The following is an 18,772-nucleotide window of genomic DNA, read 5'->3' as shown; positions in this document are numbered from 1 at the left end:
CTCAAAGGATATGGATGATTTCAATGTTCCTGGTTAAAATATATATTAATTATAAATTAAATATTTATTTATTTTATCAATTTAAAATAGTTTAAAAAATAAAAATACAACCCCTTACTTTTGTCTCTAGTTGGAGACGAAATGCATCAATTCCTCTATGACAAAGATAAAGGGGAGGGGGTTGGTTTTTTGTTTGTTTTATTTGTTTTTTTATTTGTTTTTTTTGTTTGTTTTTTTTTTTCAATAAATATTTAGAATTGTTAAAATAAATAAAATTTAATTTATTAAATGGTAACATCATAGTCAATGGTTAATTTGGAGAATATGTCATTTTTTTACTCAATTACACATAATTTGATTTGTTCATGGAGTCAATTATATATATATATATATATATTAGTTGAATTCTTATTGCATTTTTGTATGTAGTTCAATGATTAACTTGACCATTATTTTAATTATATTTTGTCTTCAATCCCTTAGTCGCCTTAGATGTATTTAAAAGAAAAAGATGATATTTAAGAAATTAATTTCAAATACAAAACACGCACACCTGTTAAAAATAATATATAAATATATATTCTAATTATCAATTTAAACTTTTAGCTAAGAAAACACATAATTGTTATATTAGAGCAAATCACATACAAAAGGCCATAGATTTAAACATCTCCACTACCTGATAAAAGATCTATGTATAGTATATGTATTGTTGACTCATTAAAAAGTATTCAGCTCAACACACGCAAGAGAACATATTAAGAATATATAATTAACTATGTCTATATGTTACTAATAGTTTTTAGTTACTAGCTCTACCCGTACACTTTGTTTACAAAGAGCTTTTATCTCTTCTGGTCATTTTTTTAAAGGTTTCTAGTCTCCTAGTGATCCCCATATCTTGAGAGTGACCCTTGAATCATTTTGCTAAGCCCGGGATTGCTCACCTTTTATTATTATAACTTATGTACTCCCCCATTAGTTACATACCTACACTACTATTCCTACTGCAATCTAGTTACGCGCGCATATTACATTGCCACTTATTGCACACAAAAAGAATCGATTTATAATTTTCTATATGAGAAAATTAATTATATTTCAAATGATTTTGTAATTTTTTTTTTTTGGTAAGAAGAGCTTAATTCATTATATATAATTTTGTAATTTATAAATATAAAATAGTTGAATTTAATTATTTTTTTCAATTCTACTGAAGAATAAAAATTTTAAAATGTTAACAGATTAGGGATGAAAAAAAAAAAATTAGCAGAACATTAGGCCTTAGCTTGTCGATTTACTTACATGCGGTTTGGTTTGTAAAAGATAATTGAGAATGAATTGAATTTTAATTTTTATGAAACAAAAAAAAAAGAAGAAGAAATTACTTGAAATATTAATTTCATTGTTTGATTGTTGGAAATAAATTGTATGAAGACTTAAATATCCGTACATAATAAAGATATATGAGGGTAATATAGGAATTCTGTTATAATTCTTTTTTTCCAAAAAGTTTGAAAAATAAAATACTAAAGGACAGGAAGAAATTATTTTTTTTTGAAAGGGACAGCAAGAAATTTATTTTCTTTAAATTTAAGAAAAATTATTCTCTATTGTAATAAATTTTCTATAAACCAAACAATATATGCCCTCTTTGATAAAATATTTAGTCTATCAACTAATTTTAACTTATTTGACTACTATTAACTGTTTGACTTAATATATGAGTGTTTGATTAATTAACTTTTTGTAACAACTTAGGGTGTGTTTGGTTCGCACATAGGAATCGGAATCGGAATGAGTATCAAATACTTGGTAATGGTAATGGGTTTTGGTGAAAGTATTTAACATGTTTGGTAGTTGGGTGAAACGGGAATGGTTACTAATAGTAGTGCTTGAGAATGAATAAGGGAATGAAACCCTTATTTAATTTGGGTATGTGTTTTTCAATTGATGGGGTATTCGATACCCATAGTAGTGTTCTAAAAACTTATCAACCAAACAACAACAATCACTTTCATACCCATTCCTATGGGTAAAACCCACCAACCAAACACACCCTTAGTGTTCCGAAATGCTAAAATTCAAAAAGCTACTCAAATTAAAGTAGTTTTTTTTCAATCAGTTTTTTGAGAAGTCATTTTGTATATAATCATCTAATAGCTAATTTACGAAACACTTTTCTACAATAAGCTAATACTATATATCAACTAATTAAACCTACTAACTCAATCAGCTAATAGTCATTTACCAAACACCCCAAAATATGTTTTTCTTCAAATATGAAAAAAAAAAAAAAACTCTTAAAAGATATTTTTATGTTAACCAAACTTCAGGAGATTATTTTGTGAAAATCAAAGACGTTAACACTAAATATAATATGACGGTCATTTTAAACCTCGAATTTTTTTGTTTGTTTACACCGTACGCTAATCATGAAGGGGCAAATTTGGAAACCACTGCCCATAGGAGAATTCCCAAAAGAGGAAGAAAAAGTACTCAGTATAAAAATTCCCCAACCACCACGTGTTGATGATCCATACGACAGTCGGCGCTTTTCAAACGACCATGAGCGCATATAAAATCCATTACGCTATCCCATTGGTCCACGTGGAACCTCATAAGCGGTTTCATAAAGCAGTTTTCTCAAAGCGGTTTCGCCCCAGGCTTTTCATTACCAGGGTTTACAATTATAGAAGCTCTTTCCTTATATAGGCTGATTCTCAAATCTGAAAGACAGTCCGAAAAACGACGATTGCCAAGCCCGCTTTTGTCTCCATCAAGTAAGCCTTATTCTCCATTTTTTCTCTCCATTTTTCTCGGAAATACATTATACATCCAAAGATTTTAATTTCCGCCGTATTCTCCAACTATATATGTATTTTCTAATTTTCCAGATGTATCCGTTTTTTCTCTTTGTTCACTGATATGCTAGTATTTGCGTATATACGTATTTCTGTTACATGTATCGATCGTCCGCGTATGCCTAGGTAGGAAGAGGCCGGGAGAGAGAGAAGGTGGAGATCTACAGGTAGAGGGATCGGAGACGAATGGGGAGAGGAAAGATAGTGATAAGGAGGATCGACAATTCGACGAGCAGGCAAGTGACGTTCTCGAAGCGAAGGAATGGATTGCTGAAGAAGGCGAAGGAGCTAGGCATCCTGTGCGACGCGGAGGTCGGAGTCATCATCTTCTCCAGCACCGGCAAGCTCTACGATTACGCTAGCTCCAGGTAGTTCTGCGATCTCCTCTATATTATACATGTGTGAATATATTTATGTGTTTATTAACTATTAATAATTCATAATTTTGAAACAAAATTAAGCTTAACAATTAACTGATAGGATCTATATGTATACCGTGGAAATTGCTTTTTGTGTTGATACGATTCAAAATTGAAGTTCAAATTTAATTTGTAGGTTAGTTAAAAGAATAAGTGTGTGATTTTCTGATTTGCATATAATTAATGAACGCTTGCGAATTATGAATGCATGATTTGTGTTTGTTATTTTGCCTGTGTGTGAACTAATTTCACAACACTATCACGCTTTAGCGACCATAATGGTGTGTTTAGAGTTTAATTTAGAGTTTAGACTTTAGCGGTTCAGATGATTTAGCGTCTATCTTATGCACATTTAGAAGGGGGAATTATGGATGACCAGAAACATTTTAGGCATTGCAAATACGCAGTGATTAGTGTCAAGATAAGTGCTAGCTACTGGGCGTATGTTTAGTTCTTCACTGCTGAATTGAAGCTGCGGTGCGTAGCTTGTGTGAATTGAACTGGCTTGGTGATTGAGCATTTGAGCCAGCAGTGTCCTAATTTCAGTTGAGTTTGATCTTAGGTTTTGCCATTTTTAGGCACAAATTAAAAACTCAGTTGTGCATGCAGCCCCTAAGAATTTTGAGATCACTCTAGAATATAGTATGGTAAAGATCAAGCTAGCTGCCAATGACCTCTTTGGCAAAATGGTTAAAGAAGGAAGTCCCTAGCCTTGGCTCTGAGGTCCAAGCCAGGAAGTGTGTGGTATATTTGTTCTTAAATTAAAGAAGGAAGTCCCTAGCCTTAGGGTTAAATTGATTTTGATTTATAAAAGATTTTAATTATATTAGTGTATTTTATAAGGTGAGAAATTGTAATTGTATTTATTTCATTAATAAAATTATGGTAAGTTTTCCAAAAATATGGAATATATGTGTTTTAACGAAAATTTTCATGTAACTTTTAGGTAATAGAGCCATTTTCTAAAAATAATAAATGACCTGATACATTTTCTAATTTGACAAAATTAAAAATATTCATTTAATTTTGTCAAATTACACTAACGAAGCCTTTGGTTGCAGGGAATTACAATTCAATTCCCAACTAATTTTCACATAATTCTGAAGGCAAGTAATTCCAAATTCTTTCATTTGGTTAGATGGAATTTCAATTCGGTGTCATTTTCATGGAATTAGAATTCCATGCACCCCTTGGTATTTCAATTTCATGGATTTTAGGAAGAAAAAAAATAACTTTGAGACAAAATTACCCCATCTTTTTTTTTTAAAAAAAAAAAAACTAAAATTGATGTTTGACATCTCTCTTTCGATTATAGTGTGTCTTCTTCTTCTACTCTCAACACAGAACGTCAATCAGTAGGCGAACCTCAATCAAATATGTTTTCTCAAAACCCCATTATCTATTTTATTGCTTTCGTTATGCAATTTTAGAGTTTATTTATAGCGTGTTAAATACATTTTCAAAAATAAAATTTAAATTTTGTCATTTAGAATAATAATAAGTTTAGGCATTTTAGACTTTATACTACTTATTCCCTTTAGAACTTTTTTTTCATTATTATTACAAAGGAAGGGGAACACCCACGTATACACAATATTCGCCTACACTAAGGCTCGAACACTAAACCTCCCACATAAGGAACCAAAATGAATACTAGTGGACCACAAGCAACTTGGTTAGATTAGCACTTTATTCCACATTATTTTCTCCCATAGAATTGCAATTTCTTTCCCACGTAATTCCCTCCCCAACCAAACGCCTCGTAAAAGTTTTCTAATATTATACCAAATAAATTGTAAAAAACTGAGTCAATTCTATTGAATTGAGTCACGGGCATAAAATGAGATGGATATCTTTCCTTTAAAGAATAGTAGAATACCAATACTAGAAAAATTGGACCACTATATATAATAACATTACAAAAGATTTGCTTACATACAAATACATATATTATAGTGAACTTAACTTTATGTATATACCCATACTTTTTTTTGGATCAGTCGGAGGGTAACCCGCCGAGTGCCAGTGACACATACATAGCCTTACTTTAATTCCTTACAGGAGCATTACCGTGTTGCTCTTAACCATGTGGATGTCATATATATTATTCTAAGTTACGTCCTACATGTTTAGTATCTATTCCAAAGTAAAGATCATATATAAAAGATAGAGGGAAATGTTTATGTCTAAATTGTTTTTTACTTGAATTGGTTAGATTGATTTTAAAACACAATAAATAAATGTAGATTCGGAGTGGTGCTATTAACTAATTTAAAAAGGTTTCACTTGAATATCAACAAATGATCACATTTAACATGAGCATTCAGTAAATTTTTGGTTAATTAAAGTTTATTTGTGAATTTTCATATAACATCTTGACTTGACATTTGAACTACGAGAATATAATGAATATACATAAATGAAGAACTAAATGTTTGTGGTTGACCTCTTCCCATTTTCACTCTTTGCTCCCTGAAGAATGATGTGAACTGCTGCATATGAATGAATATGCATGTATATAGGTAAATCTATTTCTTCTCTCCATTACTTTTCTTTGACTTATTAGATTGAGGTAATATAATAGTGCGGTCATACGGGAGGGGCTCTCCCGCTTTCTTTTGGTCTAGAAGACTAGAACAAGGATTAGCTTTAATAATGATAATGTTCTAAATTGATACCGTGCTGAGTTATAAATTGTTCATCTTTAAGTTAGGATTAAGTCCATATTTTACTGAAATATGATAAATGAACTTCAAAGGAGTAGAACTTTGATCTCTTGTCTAGATTTTATTAGAGAAAGGGAAAAAAAAAATCTATTTCTTATCAATATTTTAAGGTAATTAGGAAATGCAAGATTTCTAATAATGATAAATGTTTGTGTACAAGTCTTTATGATGTAGAATGTACATATCCAACATTAAAAATAATTGTATTCCTTAGCTTTTAATTTTGGGGTTTATTATTTAATTCTTGTGTATCATGACAACCCTAACTAAAAGCAAGCCCTATAATGACTTTTCCATAACAGATTTTTGTTAACCTTAACCTATAATTAGCAACTAGCTAGAACTAAATCCGCGAGACACATGAAACATGGTAAATATTTTAAAATTAATTGTGTATACAAACTGTATATTTTATGCAGTTTTGTAATATTGTGTAGTGTTTGAACTTTGTATTATTATACATATTCATGATATATGAAGAGTGAGTCTCATGTCAGACCGTCTCACAAATCCTTATATGTGAGACGAGCCGGGTCATGATGAAAATGTTGTAATAGTTATGTTAGAAAATGTAATACTAATCATGAACAAGTTATTTGTTATTTTTAAGAAAAAAGTATACTGTAATACTTTTGATGAAAAATGTAATACTTTAAAATAAAAGATGTAAATATTTAGAGTTGAATAGCTACTTATGAGAAAAAAAAAATGTAATACGAAACATGGATAAATTGTTTAATTGTTATTCATAAGAGAAAGTGTAATATTTATGATGAAAAATGTGATACTTTTGATGGAAAAAAATGTAATACTTGTAATATTAAGAGTTCAAGAGTTACTTATGAAGAAAATTGTAATACTTATGTGAGAAAATATAATACTTATTTAAAACTCGATCCATTTCACTAATGAGGATCCGTGAGATGGCCTCATCATAAGAGAATTTGTCTAGCCCATTCATTCCATTTTATATGTCTAATTCAATTAACGAGGCTTGATTGAAGTTATTTAGAAATTAATTTTGTATAATACTCTGTATTAAGTTTAGTATTAATATATAAAATTTATATACTTAGAGACTACATAATAAATACTTTTAAATAAAAAAAATTAAATTTAAAAATTATTAAAAAAAAGTGAAGAAGAAAGAGAAGATTGACCAATAAATAATAAACATAATAAGTAAAATTGAACTAGTAATAGGTAACACTTGTGTGAGACCGTTTTACAGGTCTCAATCCGTGAGACGGGTCAAATCTTTGATCTCATTAATCAAAGATCCGACCCGTCTCACGAGTCGATCAGATTGAGGTCCGTGAGGTAGTCTCACACAAGTTTTTGTCATGCTGAAGACTCATGCAAGAGATACAAGTCGTGTGTGTGAAATATAAATTGGATATCTTCTCTGTTCAAAATGAAAAACTAATATTAAATATTAAACATAATTTTATCACATGCAAAATATGGTTTCTAATTTTGCTTGAAATGAAAAAATAAAGTTCAAAGTTTTTTTTTTGGGGTGAAAGTACACATTAAACATGTCCCTGTTTTTAAAAAAAAAAAAATAAAAAAATTAAATTAAAGTACATATTAAACATGCCCCAAGCATTTTTATTTATTTTTTTATAGTGTTTTGCCGATTATTTCAGGAGATTTACTCTGCTTTGGTTGGTAAAGGGTTAATTTTTTTAACAAGTAACATGAAACAATTTGTTTTTCTTTGATATAATATATAAATAAATATATACCATAAATAGATTGCTTTTAAAATGGGGAATTTTTTTTTTCAAAGTATACTTTTTTTTTTTGTGAGGATTTTTTTTCAAAGTATACTAATCTAATGCACTTTGAATGAAAATTTTTAAATCCATTCTATATATATATATATATATATATATATATATATATTTTTTTTTTTTTTTTTTTTTGAAAACAATTCTGTATATTTTCTTTGTTTTGGTCAATTTCATTACAATTTTCCATAACCTCTTTTGATGTAAAATTGGCGACCCAACCACTAAGTATACAAGGCTAACCTTTGGTAGTCCTTCAATAATATCGCTACGGAATTTTATGGAAACCATGGAGCAATCAATTGAAATTTAGATAGTACCCACACGAAGCAACTAGAAATGGTTTTCTTTATATATATATATATATATATATATATATATATATATGTGTGTGTGTGTGTGTGTGTGTGTGTGTGTGTGTGTGTGTAGGAATTAACAGTACATCATACATATATTGATAGATATATTCAAATAGTAAAGTGCAGTTTCTGAGATTTCACTGTCAATAACAATGCTTTCAATTCGGTAAATATATTCAACTAGTTACAGTGCAAGCAGGGGAGTACTCATGATTGTTATTTGTTTTCTTTTCATTACTCTATTCGCTGTTTCTGAGATACTGCTGATATCAATTGCCCTCAGAATATTGAATACTAAAAAAAAAACTATTTACAATCAGTAGAGTTTTGCTGAAATATGACAAATAAGAAAATCGTTATTCAACTAGTTACAGTGCAAGCTGGGGAGTACTCATGATTGTTATTTGTTTTCTTTTCATTACTCTATTTGCTGTTTCTGAGATACTGCTGATATCAATTGCCCTCAGAATTTTGAATACTAAAAAAAAAACTATGTACATTCAGTAGAGTTTTGCTGAAATATGACAAATGTGAAAATCGTTAATATTGTAAGTTGTAACAGTTCTAAAAGCAATTAAAAATTTTAAAAATATAGATCTCGAATAAACTAATAGCACGTTTAGTTCATGGAATGAATTTTGAGGGAATAAGAATACTATTCCATAAAAAATGAAATATGTAAGGAATAGAATACGAATTGTATTAACTAGACTCAATAACTTTATGGAACACGAATAAAAGATAACCAAGGTTAACACATAGGAGTTGTCAATTGTCATAGTGGTCTAACCAAAAGTACAATTTTCAATGCCTCAAAACTTATAACATTGGAGACTAAGGTCATGTATTTCTTCCTCTGACAAGAACAGAATAATCTAAAACGTTGGCAAGAGTAAACAAATATTGTAGCAAAATATAAAATGCCATACCTGATAGATCTTTTCTTATTATTAAGAATCAGTACATATTAGATGATAAATCCCAATAATATTGTACTAAAAAATTTTCACAGCATGAGGTCAGTGATTGATCGGTACAAGAAAGTAAAGGAGGAGGATTACCAATTGGCAAATCAAACTTCTGAGGTCAAGGTAATTTTCAGTAATTGCTTTCCAATTATCCAGCTTGATATGATTATCTGTGAGAGTCTTTGAGATTCTAAACATGGAAACAAAGAATACATATAGCTTTTGGATTGATTTGATTTTTTAGTCATATTTCTACTGTTCTCTTATAAACTACTCAGTTAGATTGGCACAAAACTTAAGCTGGTATTTAATGTAATTCCACCTGAATAGCATCCACATAAAAACTTATTCCCTCTAAGGGGAAAGTTGTTATATCAACTTCTTCCTACATTTATCTAACTAATTGAGCAGAAAAGTAGAATTTAAAGGTAATAAAGCATAGGAAATTAAACCTTAACAAAATATCCGGATGTTCTGGTTCAGCCTGAACTGTTACTGTGTGAACCAAAACTGAACCTTAATGTTTGGTCTTGGTTCGGAATCCGGACTTATATGGTTCCAGTTCAGGGTCAGTTCTGGTTAATAGCCATTAAAGAAAATCTTCAAAGAAGAAAAGAAGGTTCACAAACCGGACCTCAACATCTGGTTTGGGCCTGGAACCTAAACAGGTCACTGTTGAAAGAATGCCTTCAAATAGGGCAGATAGAAAGAGATCAAAATTCACCGTACAAGATACTCAAAGTCTCAAATGCCCTACTAGTAAACTCAAGGACTGTTGCAAATGAAATTCACATTTATGTTAAATCCTCAAATCCCACAACAAAGACCAATTCATACCCACCTGGGTACAAGGCCAGGAGGTTACGTTTCTATTGAGAGTTGTTTGGCATAATTTAAAGCCATGCTATAGTGTATAGATTGGATAATAGCACACTGTAGTTCTCCTTAAGAGGTTTTGTAATCTTCTACTCATTTTATTCCTGTCCATATACAAGCATATATTCTCCTCATTGCAAAATGAAAATATATGCAAGTGACTACATAGGAGCCTAGCAACAACACTACCAGTATACAACCCGGACAATATTTGGATACAAAACCACTGAAAGCAAGAAGGATATTATGAACTTTAAGCTACTAGCTAAACTAAGATGCCCGCTAATGAATATGAGATGCACACAAACTATCAAGTCCAATGATTCTAATTGCTACAACTAGAACACTGACAAAATTTTAGGGACCTCAAATATAATCTAACCTTCTCTTTTATAGTTTCTAAATATCCCTTGATGGCATGCAATAAGACCCTCCTGATTACCATGTTGGAGCTGCATTGAGGGCAGTGGTTCAGCTCTGAAGGATTTATCAAAAAATGAATGCTTGAAAACGAAAATTTGTATCCGGCATATAAATTTAAGTTACAGGACCCAGAGTACAAAATCCTTACTCTGAGATGCAGGGAGTTAAACATGAAGGGCTGAAAGACACGAGGGAAGATAACTCACAAGATATCTAGTTCTTCTAACCTTTCTGCATTGTCACCCAATCATTAAGCAGATGTTGACGGTATATAGGGAGGTCACTATGAAGTCAAGATGCAGTGGAAGAACTTAAAATTTCCTTTTAAAAAAATTGTTCGTTCTTTAACAGATCACGATTACAAGAGGCAGCATAGAAGAAACATTGAACATCTGAAATGTTCAGAAGTAATATGAGACCAAAATTGCTGCTAAACTGAAACAGCATTTGTATCATAGCCTCCCATATATCCATAAATCATTACATGTATATTCAAGGTTTCTCCCCAGGTTGAGTTCAGGGCCATACAGAACATATGGCTGAGCAGAGAAGTAATTTTCAGGGATCAAGGAGATGGACTCTAATTCCTGGAAAGACCTTTCCTTTTCAAACCTGATGTTTTCATTTTCCTAGAACTTTGCTAATTTGTTTTCCAACCTGCTGTCGTCTAGAATTATACATAAAATTTCCTTCAACATCAATAATAATTTCAAAGTCTCCCCATTTGCACTCACCCAAAACCCTATAGGTATATAGTACAACAATTTCCTAGAAATCTAGAATTAGTAAAGTTTTCCTAGCTCTCAGAAGTGTAAACAATTTGAATTACTTAGGAGTTAGGACTAACCTCTGACTACAGGAACAATTGCAGGATTTTGAGTAATTGAGTTCTTAGAATATTTCTTTTAAAAAGAGATTTGGAGTAACAGAGGACCAATAGGTTTCAACCAATTTCCACTATCATATTTGAGCATCAACCTCAAGTCATGCCTATGAAATACTTGAAATCAGACATGAAAATTTCAACAATACATTATATAAAGACAATGGTGAGAGAGCTCTTATCTTCAAAGCAAATGCAAACCCGATCAATATATGCTGATTTGTTCAATGCAAGTGTGAAGTAAAATAGCCATGAAGCTCTGCCAGAGGTGTGACCTTACACAGACCATCTTGTCAAGGTTAAAGAAAAGAGTCAGCAAATGCAAACATATCATTTGACTTCAACCTGAAACATATATGCAGATGCATGAATTATGAGATAAGCCTGAGTTCTATTCTACTTTTGATTGAACACATTTGTAGTTTTATATGATTTCCTCTTTCACACTGCAAATGACATTATCCACTTTACATGCAAATGAAAGATATTTTAGATCAATACATATGTTTTTTCATGATTTACAGTTCTGGCAAAGAGAAGCAGCCATGCTAAGGCAACAACTGCAAAACTTGCAGGAAAATCATCGGTAAATCTTTCTTTTGCTTACATTCCATGATTCCTAATTTCCTATCTATCTGAAGGCATGCTACTTTGGAATGAGACTCTAGCTTCTAATTTCATGGTTAAAAAGAAGAAAATAAGTGCACTCTAAGACAAACTCACTAAAGCAAAAGGTAGCTAATAAAAAACTAGTTTGGCACATTTAGACAGTTGTATGAATGCTGTTGAAAGTGAATGTGAGAATATTGTTGAGAAGAATATTAATCAGTCAATATAAGAAAGACTCTTTTTCTGCATATTATTTCATATTTTCTTTAAGCTACAGAGGAGAGAAGAGAGGTGCAAGTCACTTCTGCCCCTTATTTTTCAAAGCAATCTCTGCTTATATTCATTGCTAATCCTTCCCATGCTTTAGACAATATTCTATATGTAACAGAGTGCTTGCGGTAATAGGCACCGATAACCTCGGTGCTTACATTGAACTCAGAGCATTAGTAAATTCTTTTCATGATTTCTAAAAGACCTAAATGACACAAATAGAGACCTAAGTTGTCAACAATGGTGATTATAGGCAAATGATGGGTGAAGAACTTACTGGTCTGAGTGTGAAAGATTTACAAAGCTTGGAGAACCAGCTGGAAATGAGTCTTCGTGGTGTCCGTACAAGAAAGGTCAGAAACTCCAATTTCTCACAAAAAGACTCATATAGTAAACATTATGAGCACTGACATAACTGCATTTTGTAGGACCAAATTTTACTTGATGAGATACATGAACTAAACCAAAAGGTCAACCAAGCAAATCTGCAGCTACTGCTTTTCCACATTTTACTAAAAAGGAAAAGCCATTAATTTCTAATTTATTTTCTTCCTTGCAGGGAAGTCTCATACATCAAGAAAACCTGGAACTATATAACAAGGTAAACCTAATTCGTGAGGAAAACCTGGAATTATATAAGAAGGTATCACAATAAGCAAAAAATGGAAACCTGAATTATCCTTCTAGAAAATCAAATTCCTTCTTCCACTCTCCTATACCAGGATGAAGAAGTAAGGTGAACACTCCCCCCTGTGACCCTCAGCAAAGATGTTTTCTTTGCACTTCAGGTTTATGGATCAAGGGGCAAGAATGGAATAAGCAGGAATGCCATCCTTACTAACGGTTTAAGTATTAATGAGGACCCACATGTACCTGTCAATCTCCAGCTTTGCCAACCACAGCAACAAAACTCTGAGAACACATCAGGAGCTACGGAATTAGGGTAACTGCATCTTTACTGCAATAAAACACTAACAATAACCTATCGATGACTTGTCTTACTCTAAATGTTGCAGATTACAACTGCACTAGTGGAAAAGATACTGACTCCAGAAGAGTGTATGAACAATCCATTTCACTGAATCAAACTCCATGGTCACAAATTTATAACTCAGTTGTAAGGATCTTATAAGAACCAAAGGTTGTCCAGGAACACTTCAATTGACATGGTTTGTGCAACCAGGTTTGGTCTGCGAGGTAACCAAAGTATAGTTACCTATGTCATGATGACTAAATAAAAATGAATGTTGAGCACTGCAATCATACTAGGAACTACATATTATCCAGTGCTTCATAACCATATTCTTTTTCATTTTCTATTGGTAAGTGCATTAGAAATATAAGTTATGTCTCTGTTGAACTGAAGTGCCAGACATGTAAGTTCCAAGATATACATGCAGAAAAAAATACACACAATTGAACAATCTAAAAGAAATGTAATGAATCCATGATAGCATGCACAGCAAGAGATTAGTTAACAACTAGATGTACCTTGCACTAGCACCCAACCACACAGCATAGAGCAAAACCTTTAACAAAATCCACTCAGCACATTTTGTTGACTCACATTCAGTGCTCAACTGGAAACGCAAATGCAACAGAAAGCTGTTAGCTACACCATCTTAGCAAATATAATGTATCATTAATGTAGATTAGTCACTATTTCTTCTATCTGCACATCACAACTAGAGGACAACAAAATGATGGAAAAAGAACCTAAAATGTATGTAGTTCAGCATAAAGAAAGTGTACACAGCAATCCATAAATTCTCATAAAATGCATGTGAAGGTCACTAATATTACCAACACATTATAGAAATGTAAGCATCCCAGAGATGCCAAAGAAAAAAACAAAAAAAGTTGACACACACATAACAAGGACTGCTAAGGCAATTAATTAATTACTGTCTTCAACCAAATGCAGGACACACCCTAGATAGTCTGTCTTGCCTCCAAAGAATTTGAATATTAAAACAACAATCTGCTGACAAATCACGATGGGAACAAACATTTAAAATAAAAACAAAACAGAGGTTACTTGCTAATGTGTTCCTTCCCTAGATCCAGAATGATGAAAGAGCAATTCGAACAGAGCTTTTACCAGGGTGCCACAAACAGAGTTTTTAAAAACTATTTTATACCCAGTGTCCCAAACAATCAATCCAATCATCTACAAAATTATAAGAAAATATCAAGTTAAACATACCTGAGCCATACTAAATCAAACACACATTGAAAGGAGGTGACTTACTGAAAGATGCATTTTATCTAGTCCCTGCCCCCATAAAAAATTTAAAGTTTTATTTGATAGCTCCAGCTTCCACAAACAACTCTCTAAGCTAGTAACATGTTTTTGTACAAAATGCAGGTATTGAAAAACAGTGAAAGTACAATGGTGCAATCAAGTTTCCACAGAATGAAGATTCACGAAAACAATTTGGCAGCTAGGTGGCATGGCTCTTACATTAAAATGCAACACATGGCAAAGCATAATCATATAGTTCTACAAAAAAAAAAAAAAAAAAAAACTAAAGTGCGTAACAAGTAGAGTTGAACTGCTGACAAGCTTCATCAGATTGCTCTATGAAAGGCTAGAGAGTAACAAGAAAGTCTAAACTGCACGGATATTTAAAATGCTTATGGCCTGTTTTCTATGCAATGTAAATTTCTCATTTCCATGACGGTTCACATTCATGCAATATTCTCTTTCATAATTCACATTACTTCTTGCTTGATACGGAGTAATATACAAACTTGTTGCTTATTGTATTTGCTTTTTTAATATATCAAAATTTCCTATTCCTCTTGAACAATTTTATAGTACACTTTGCCATACCTAAAGCATTAGGGCATATTTATACTAGAAAATTATATACTTTTCTAGAAAAATGGAAAACATGTTAATCCATGTTTTCCAAATTAGAACACAAAATGGAAAACTGTAGATCCAACTTGACAAATGAATTCGGGGTAACAACTCTTTCATGCTTTGAAAAAATTTCAAATACAAAACACACATAACTTAACCTAAAATCAATATTATAACCACTTACAAATTTATACATCACCTATTTATCAACTCCTACCTTCGCCTACCTACCTACCTACTCACAAACCATTATTTACCTATCCCATCATCACCTATCTGCTACCCACCATATCCACCACCTACCTAGCACCTATCACCACCACCATAACAATCAAAGCTTCATTTCCACCAACTACTATTTGCCTACTTCGGGGGTTAAAATTTCACATATATCTAACTCGAAGTGAAAAATTATAATATATAAATCAATAAGTGAAATATTTTCACCCAAATTGGACATATCCGAATTATTTTCAGATATATGGTCACAAAAACATGACTCAAACTTTTTTGGATATCCAAAATAAGATTTGCATATCACCCAACCCAACTTGATGACCACACATACCTGCATTGCCATACCACAATCACCATTCACCGCTAGATATTATTGTCATATTGTGCCTTACTACTAGCATTTGTATTTTAATATGAAGAAAATAATTAGATTTCAAAAAATTGTATTTTATAAATCGAAAGATAGTTGAAAATTTGGAGATAAAAAATGGAAAAGAAAAAACTATAACTAATCATGCCCTTAGCTTTTTTTACTCTATTTTTATTTATCATGTTCCATGTTCAAAATTTCCCCTTAACTTTTTCTCCTAAACGTTTTATAGGTTTATTTCGTTGTAAACCCAAAAGCTTTGATTTTTTCCCCCTTCATTTAGTTATCTATCTATTCATATCTTTTGTATTTTTTTCCACTTTTGATTTCTTCCCTTTCATAGTAAAGTTAGTGTATTTAAGTGAAGGAAGCAATGAAAAAAAAAGTAGAAATGAGTAAAGAAAAAGTATATAAGATTTGTTTTGACAATATAGACAAAATTAAATTTAATGAAACAAATGGTTTGGTTGAGTAACAATTGTTAGTAAAAGTATTTATTTATAAACTTAAACTGAAACAAAAGAGAATTCTTGAATTAAAGCAAGAAATGCGAAAATAGAATGAAAAAGTAAAACGAAAAAGGGTCAACTTTATCTACTACAAGTTTTCACCTCCATCTAGTGGCATTGTTTATAATATCACTTATATGTTCACAAACGAGCTGGTTTTTTTCCCACATTAGTAGAATATAAGGATTGTGACTTGAATTCCTTGTATATGATTGAGTTTAAACACACCATATGCAACAAAGCAGATAACTATTTTGGGCTTGAACTCTAATTCAAGTTCCATGTGTAGATTTCACCACTAAGTAATGCAATGAGCTCAAATATGTGTTCAGGGCATTGTAGTTTGTTTTGTTAAACCTATCGCAATCAAACTCAAATGTTCCGATGATAAGGATTTAAATCAGCCAAGCACCTCTAGAAAAAGCTTGATCAAGCTCAAGCCAAGCCCATGTAAATCTAAAAATAAAACAAGAAATCTCAAGCAAAGCTAATTTTACAAATTTTGAGATTTTAAGATATCTTTAGCTTAATATAGAACAAACACCTCTTGTATTTTTGTTTGGCTTGTACTCATGGACTACTCATCGATAAGTGGAATCATGGCTTATGCTTACAAACTCTATCAAAAGCAACTTGAGATTGGGCTGGTTAATTACACAAACATGCCTTGTTCTGAAAGTGCTTGGTTCATATACACTTTGATCTATACCTATATAACAAAGTATAGAATGAAAAGTGTCCAAACTGCCACACACAACAATGAATTCATTGAATTTTTCGAGTTAAAGAAGGATTTTACATAAGAAGAGAGTGATTAAGATAAGAAGGAAAGATCAGCTTTGCTTTGTTTGATGAGCATCAAATAGAATTATACCTGTCTGAATTTAAAATGAAATTTAACTAATTTTTTTGTTGGTTATGATATTTACTGTGAAAATACAAGCACTAAAAAGCAGTTGTTTCAAAACACAAATGAAAAAAGAAAAATCAAATATACACATATATTATCAGTGCATGACATATTGACATATTAATTATCGCATTGATCTATTTTAGTTATTTATAATTAAACAAATAAATAAACCAAACAATTGAAATAAAAGAACACCACATGCAATAACTAAGTAGAGCTACCATGGATAGAACTAAGGCAAAAACTTAGTGTCACTTATATACTACTCGTAAATCAATAACCAAAGCAAGACTTTAACATCAACAGCAAAGGATATGTTGCATGTTTCTACAGCAGGAAGATAAATAAATAAATAAATGATTTGAATTAACTCCTAGTTTCATTTACAGTGGAAGCAAAGCCAATTAGGTTCAACTAAAATTGCAGTATGCTGTCAAGTAAACTGTGAGAAAATTACTAAAAACAAAAAAAAGCATGGAGTACCTGGAAAACTGACCGCACCTATAAGATCATCATTCAACTTGAAATCCTCTAGGAGCCTATCAGCTACAAAAGTTCCAAAAGGAAAACAAATGAATACTTAGATCGATTTGAGCCGACACTTTCAGTACGAATGATATACATAAACACGTATAGCACGAAACTGCGAGCGATTTAACATCCGAGTAAAAGCATCAAAAACCGCATCGCGTCCAATAAGAAGAGGCGGCATGTTCACTTTGGCTCTGTGAAAAGTAAAGGAGCAAGAGATTCAGAAAAGGAAACGCATAGTATAGTACGAGAACTACGCATTTCTCTTCCCTGTCTCGCAAACCAAACTCATTCATCTCAGAAACCAAACAGTAAATCAACTAGCAATTCATGGCTATCTGTACACACGCATGCATTACAATATGAACTGAGCTACAGATCGTCAAGCAAATCGAAGAATTCCAGGAAAAAAAAAATCAGAAAATCATGACTGCAAATCAATGAACAACGGAGAATACGTTTCATCAATGGAGACCGGAGAATTACATACCTAACCGTAAAAGACGTTTGGCGGAGATAAGCGCTGAGACCGAGGCATGAAATAAAAATCTGGAATAGAGAAGAGGACGGACTTGTATATATAGGGCATTCTCCCGTCGGGCGTCGCCCAACCGAAACGCAGCACCTGTCTAGGTCACAGTCTCGGGCCTAGCGGCGTCGAGAGGGCGGCCGCGAGGAACGATGGGCAGGGAAGCCGCAGAATGGTGCCCCGTCAAAAGGAATTATGTCATGAACAATCTGGATTTGCTAAGAAGGTACTGGCTTTTCCTTTGGGAAACTGCTTTGCCTGCTGTAACTGATTCACCCAACTAGGAATTTTTTAATTCTATACTCTATGCCAATTTGGCTTAAACGGCTCGAACTGCCAATTTGGCTTAAACGGCTCGAGCTGCCAATTAAGTCATAGAGAAAAGAGGGTATAGAAGAGATAAAATTAGGGTCTTCCTTGCAAGAGTTAGATATTTTATGGGGTTCACATGGTGAGAGAAGAAGCTATCTTTGTCAAAATTTCTTTTTTTTTTTTTTTTTTTTTTTTTTTTTTCTTTTTCCCCTCTTCCTTGACTCTCAATTGGACTTGCAAAAATCAAGAAAAAACCTAAACTAATAAGACTACTTTTATAAGTTGCGGCTCTCTTAATCAATTACTATAGAT

At 32.1% G+C, this 18,772-nt stretch overlaps 1 protein-coding gene and 1 long non-coding RNA gene across 14 annotated transcripts; one reads left to right on the top strand and one right to left on the bottom strand.

Annotated features, from left to right (window-relative positions):
* The first annotated feature begins 2,675 nt into the window (after positions 1 to 2,675).
* LOC109170407 (MADS-box transcription factor 23-like) lies at positions 2,676 to 13,555 on the top strand. 3 transcript variants are annotated; one of them, XM_019319516.1, is made up of 9 exons: positions 2,676 to 2,783; positions 2,991 to 3,232; positions 9,174 to 9,252; positions 11,836 to 11,897; positions 12,444 to 12,543; positions 12,619 to 12,660; positions 12,750 to 12,833; positions 12,979 to 13,133; positions 13,207 to 13,555. In XM_019319516.1, exons 2-9 carry the CDS (start codon positions 3,051 to 3,053, stop codon positions 13,220 to 13,222), a joined length of 720 nt encoding a protein of 239 aa, XP_019175061.1. In that variant the 5' UTR covers positions 2,676 to 2,783; positions 2,991 to 3,050; the 3' UTR covers positions 13,223 to 13,555. The 3 variants fall into 3 exon arrangements, with proteins under 3 accessions (XP_019175061.1, XP_019175062.1, XP_019175063.1); XM_019319517.1 differs by having other exon boundaries at positions 2,767 to 2,783; positions 2,936 to 3,232; XM_019319518.1 differs by lacking the exon at positions 2,676 to 2,783 and having other exon boundaries at positions 2,849 to 3,232; positions 12,750 to 12,791.
* On the bottom strand, positions 8,530 to 18,404 carry LOC109170409. Of its 11 annotated transcripts, none has more exons than XR_002052430.1 (7): positions 18,110 to 18,404; positions 17,572 to 17,634; positions 13,682 to 13,770; positions 12,468 to 13,148; positions 10,577 to 11,600; positions 10,388 to 10,482; positions 9,425 to 9,801 (listed from the first exon to the last, which is right to left on the bottom strand). It is a non-coding gene; the product is annotated as an uncharacterized LOC109170409 (long non-coding RNA). The 11 variants fall into 11 exon arrangements; XR_002052428.1 differs by having other exon boundaries at positions 9,425 to 10,482; positions 10,577 to 10,659; positions 11,513 to 11,600; positions 18,110 to 18,393; XR_002052426.1 differs by lacking the exon at positions 9,425 to 9,801 and adding an exon at positions 8,530 to 8,675 and having other exon boundaries at positions 10,388 to 11,600; positions 18,110 to 18,402.
* Positions 18,405 to 18,772: the final 368 nt, after the last annotated feature.

The sequence above is a fragment of the Ipomoea nil genome, unplaced genomic scaffold (assembly GCF_001879475.1).
Source record: "Ipomoea nil cultivar Tokyo-kokei standard unplaced genomic scaffold, Asagao_1.1 scaffold3321, whole genome shotgun sequence".
Classification (NCBI taxonomy): domain Eukaryota; kingdom Viridiplantae; phylum Streptophyta; class Magnoliopsida; order Solanales; family Convolvulaceae; genus Ipomoea; species Ipomoea nil.
The sequence above is the reverse complement of the archived record's forward strand: the minus strand, read 5'-3'. Positions and strand labels throughout refer to the sequence as shown.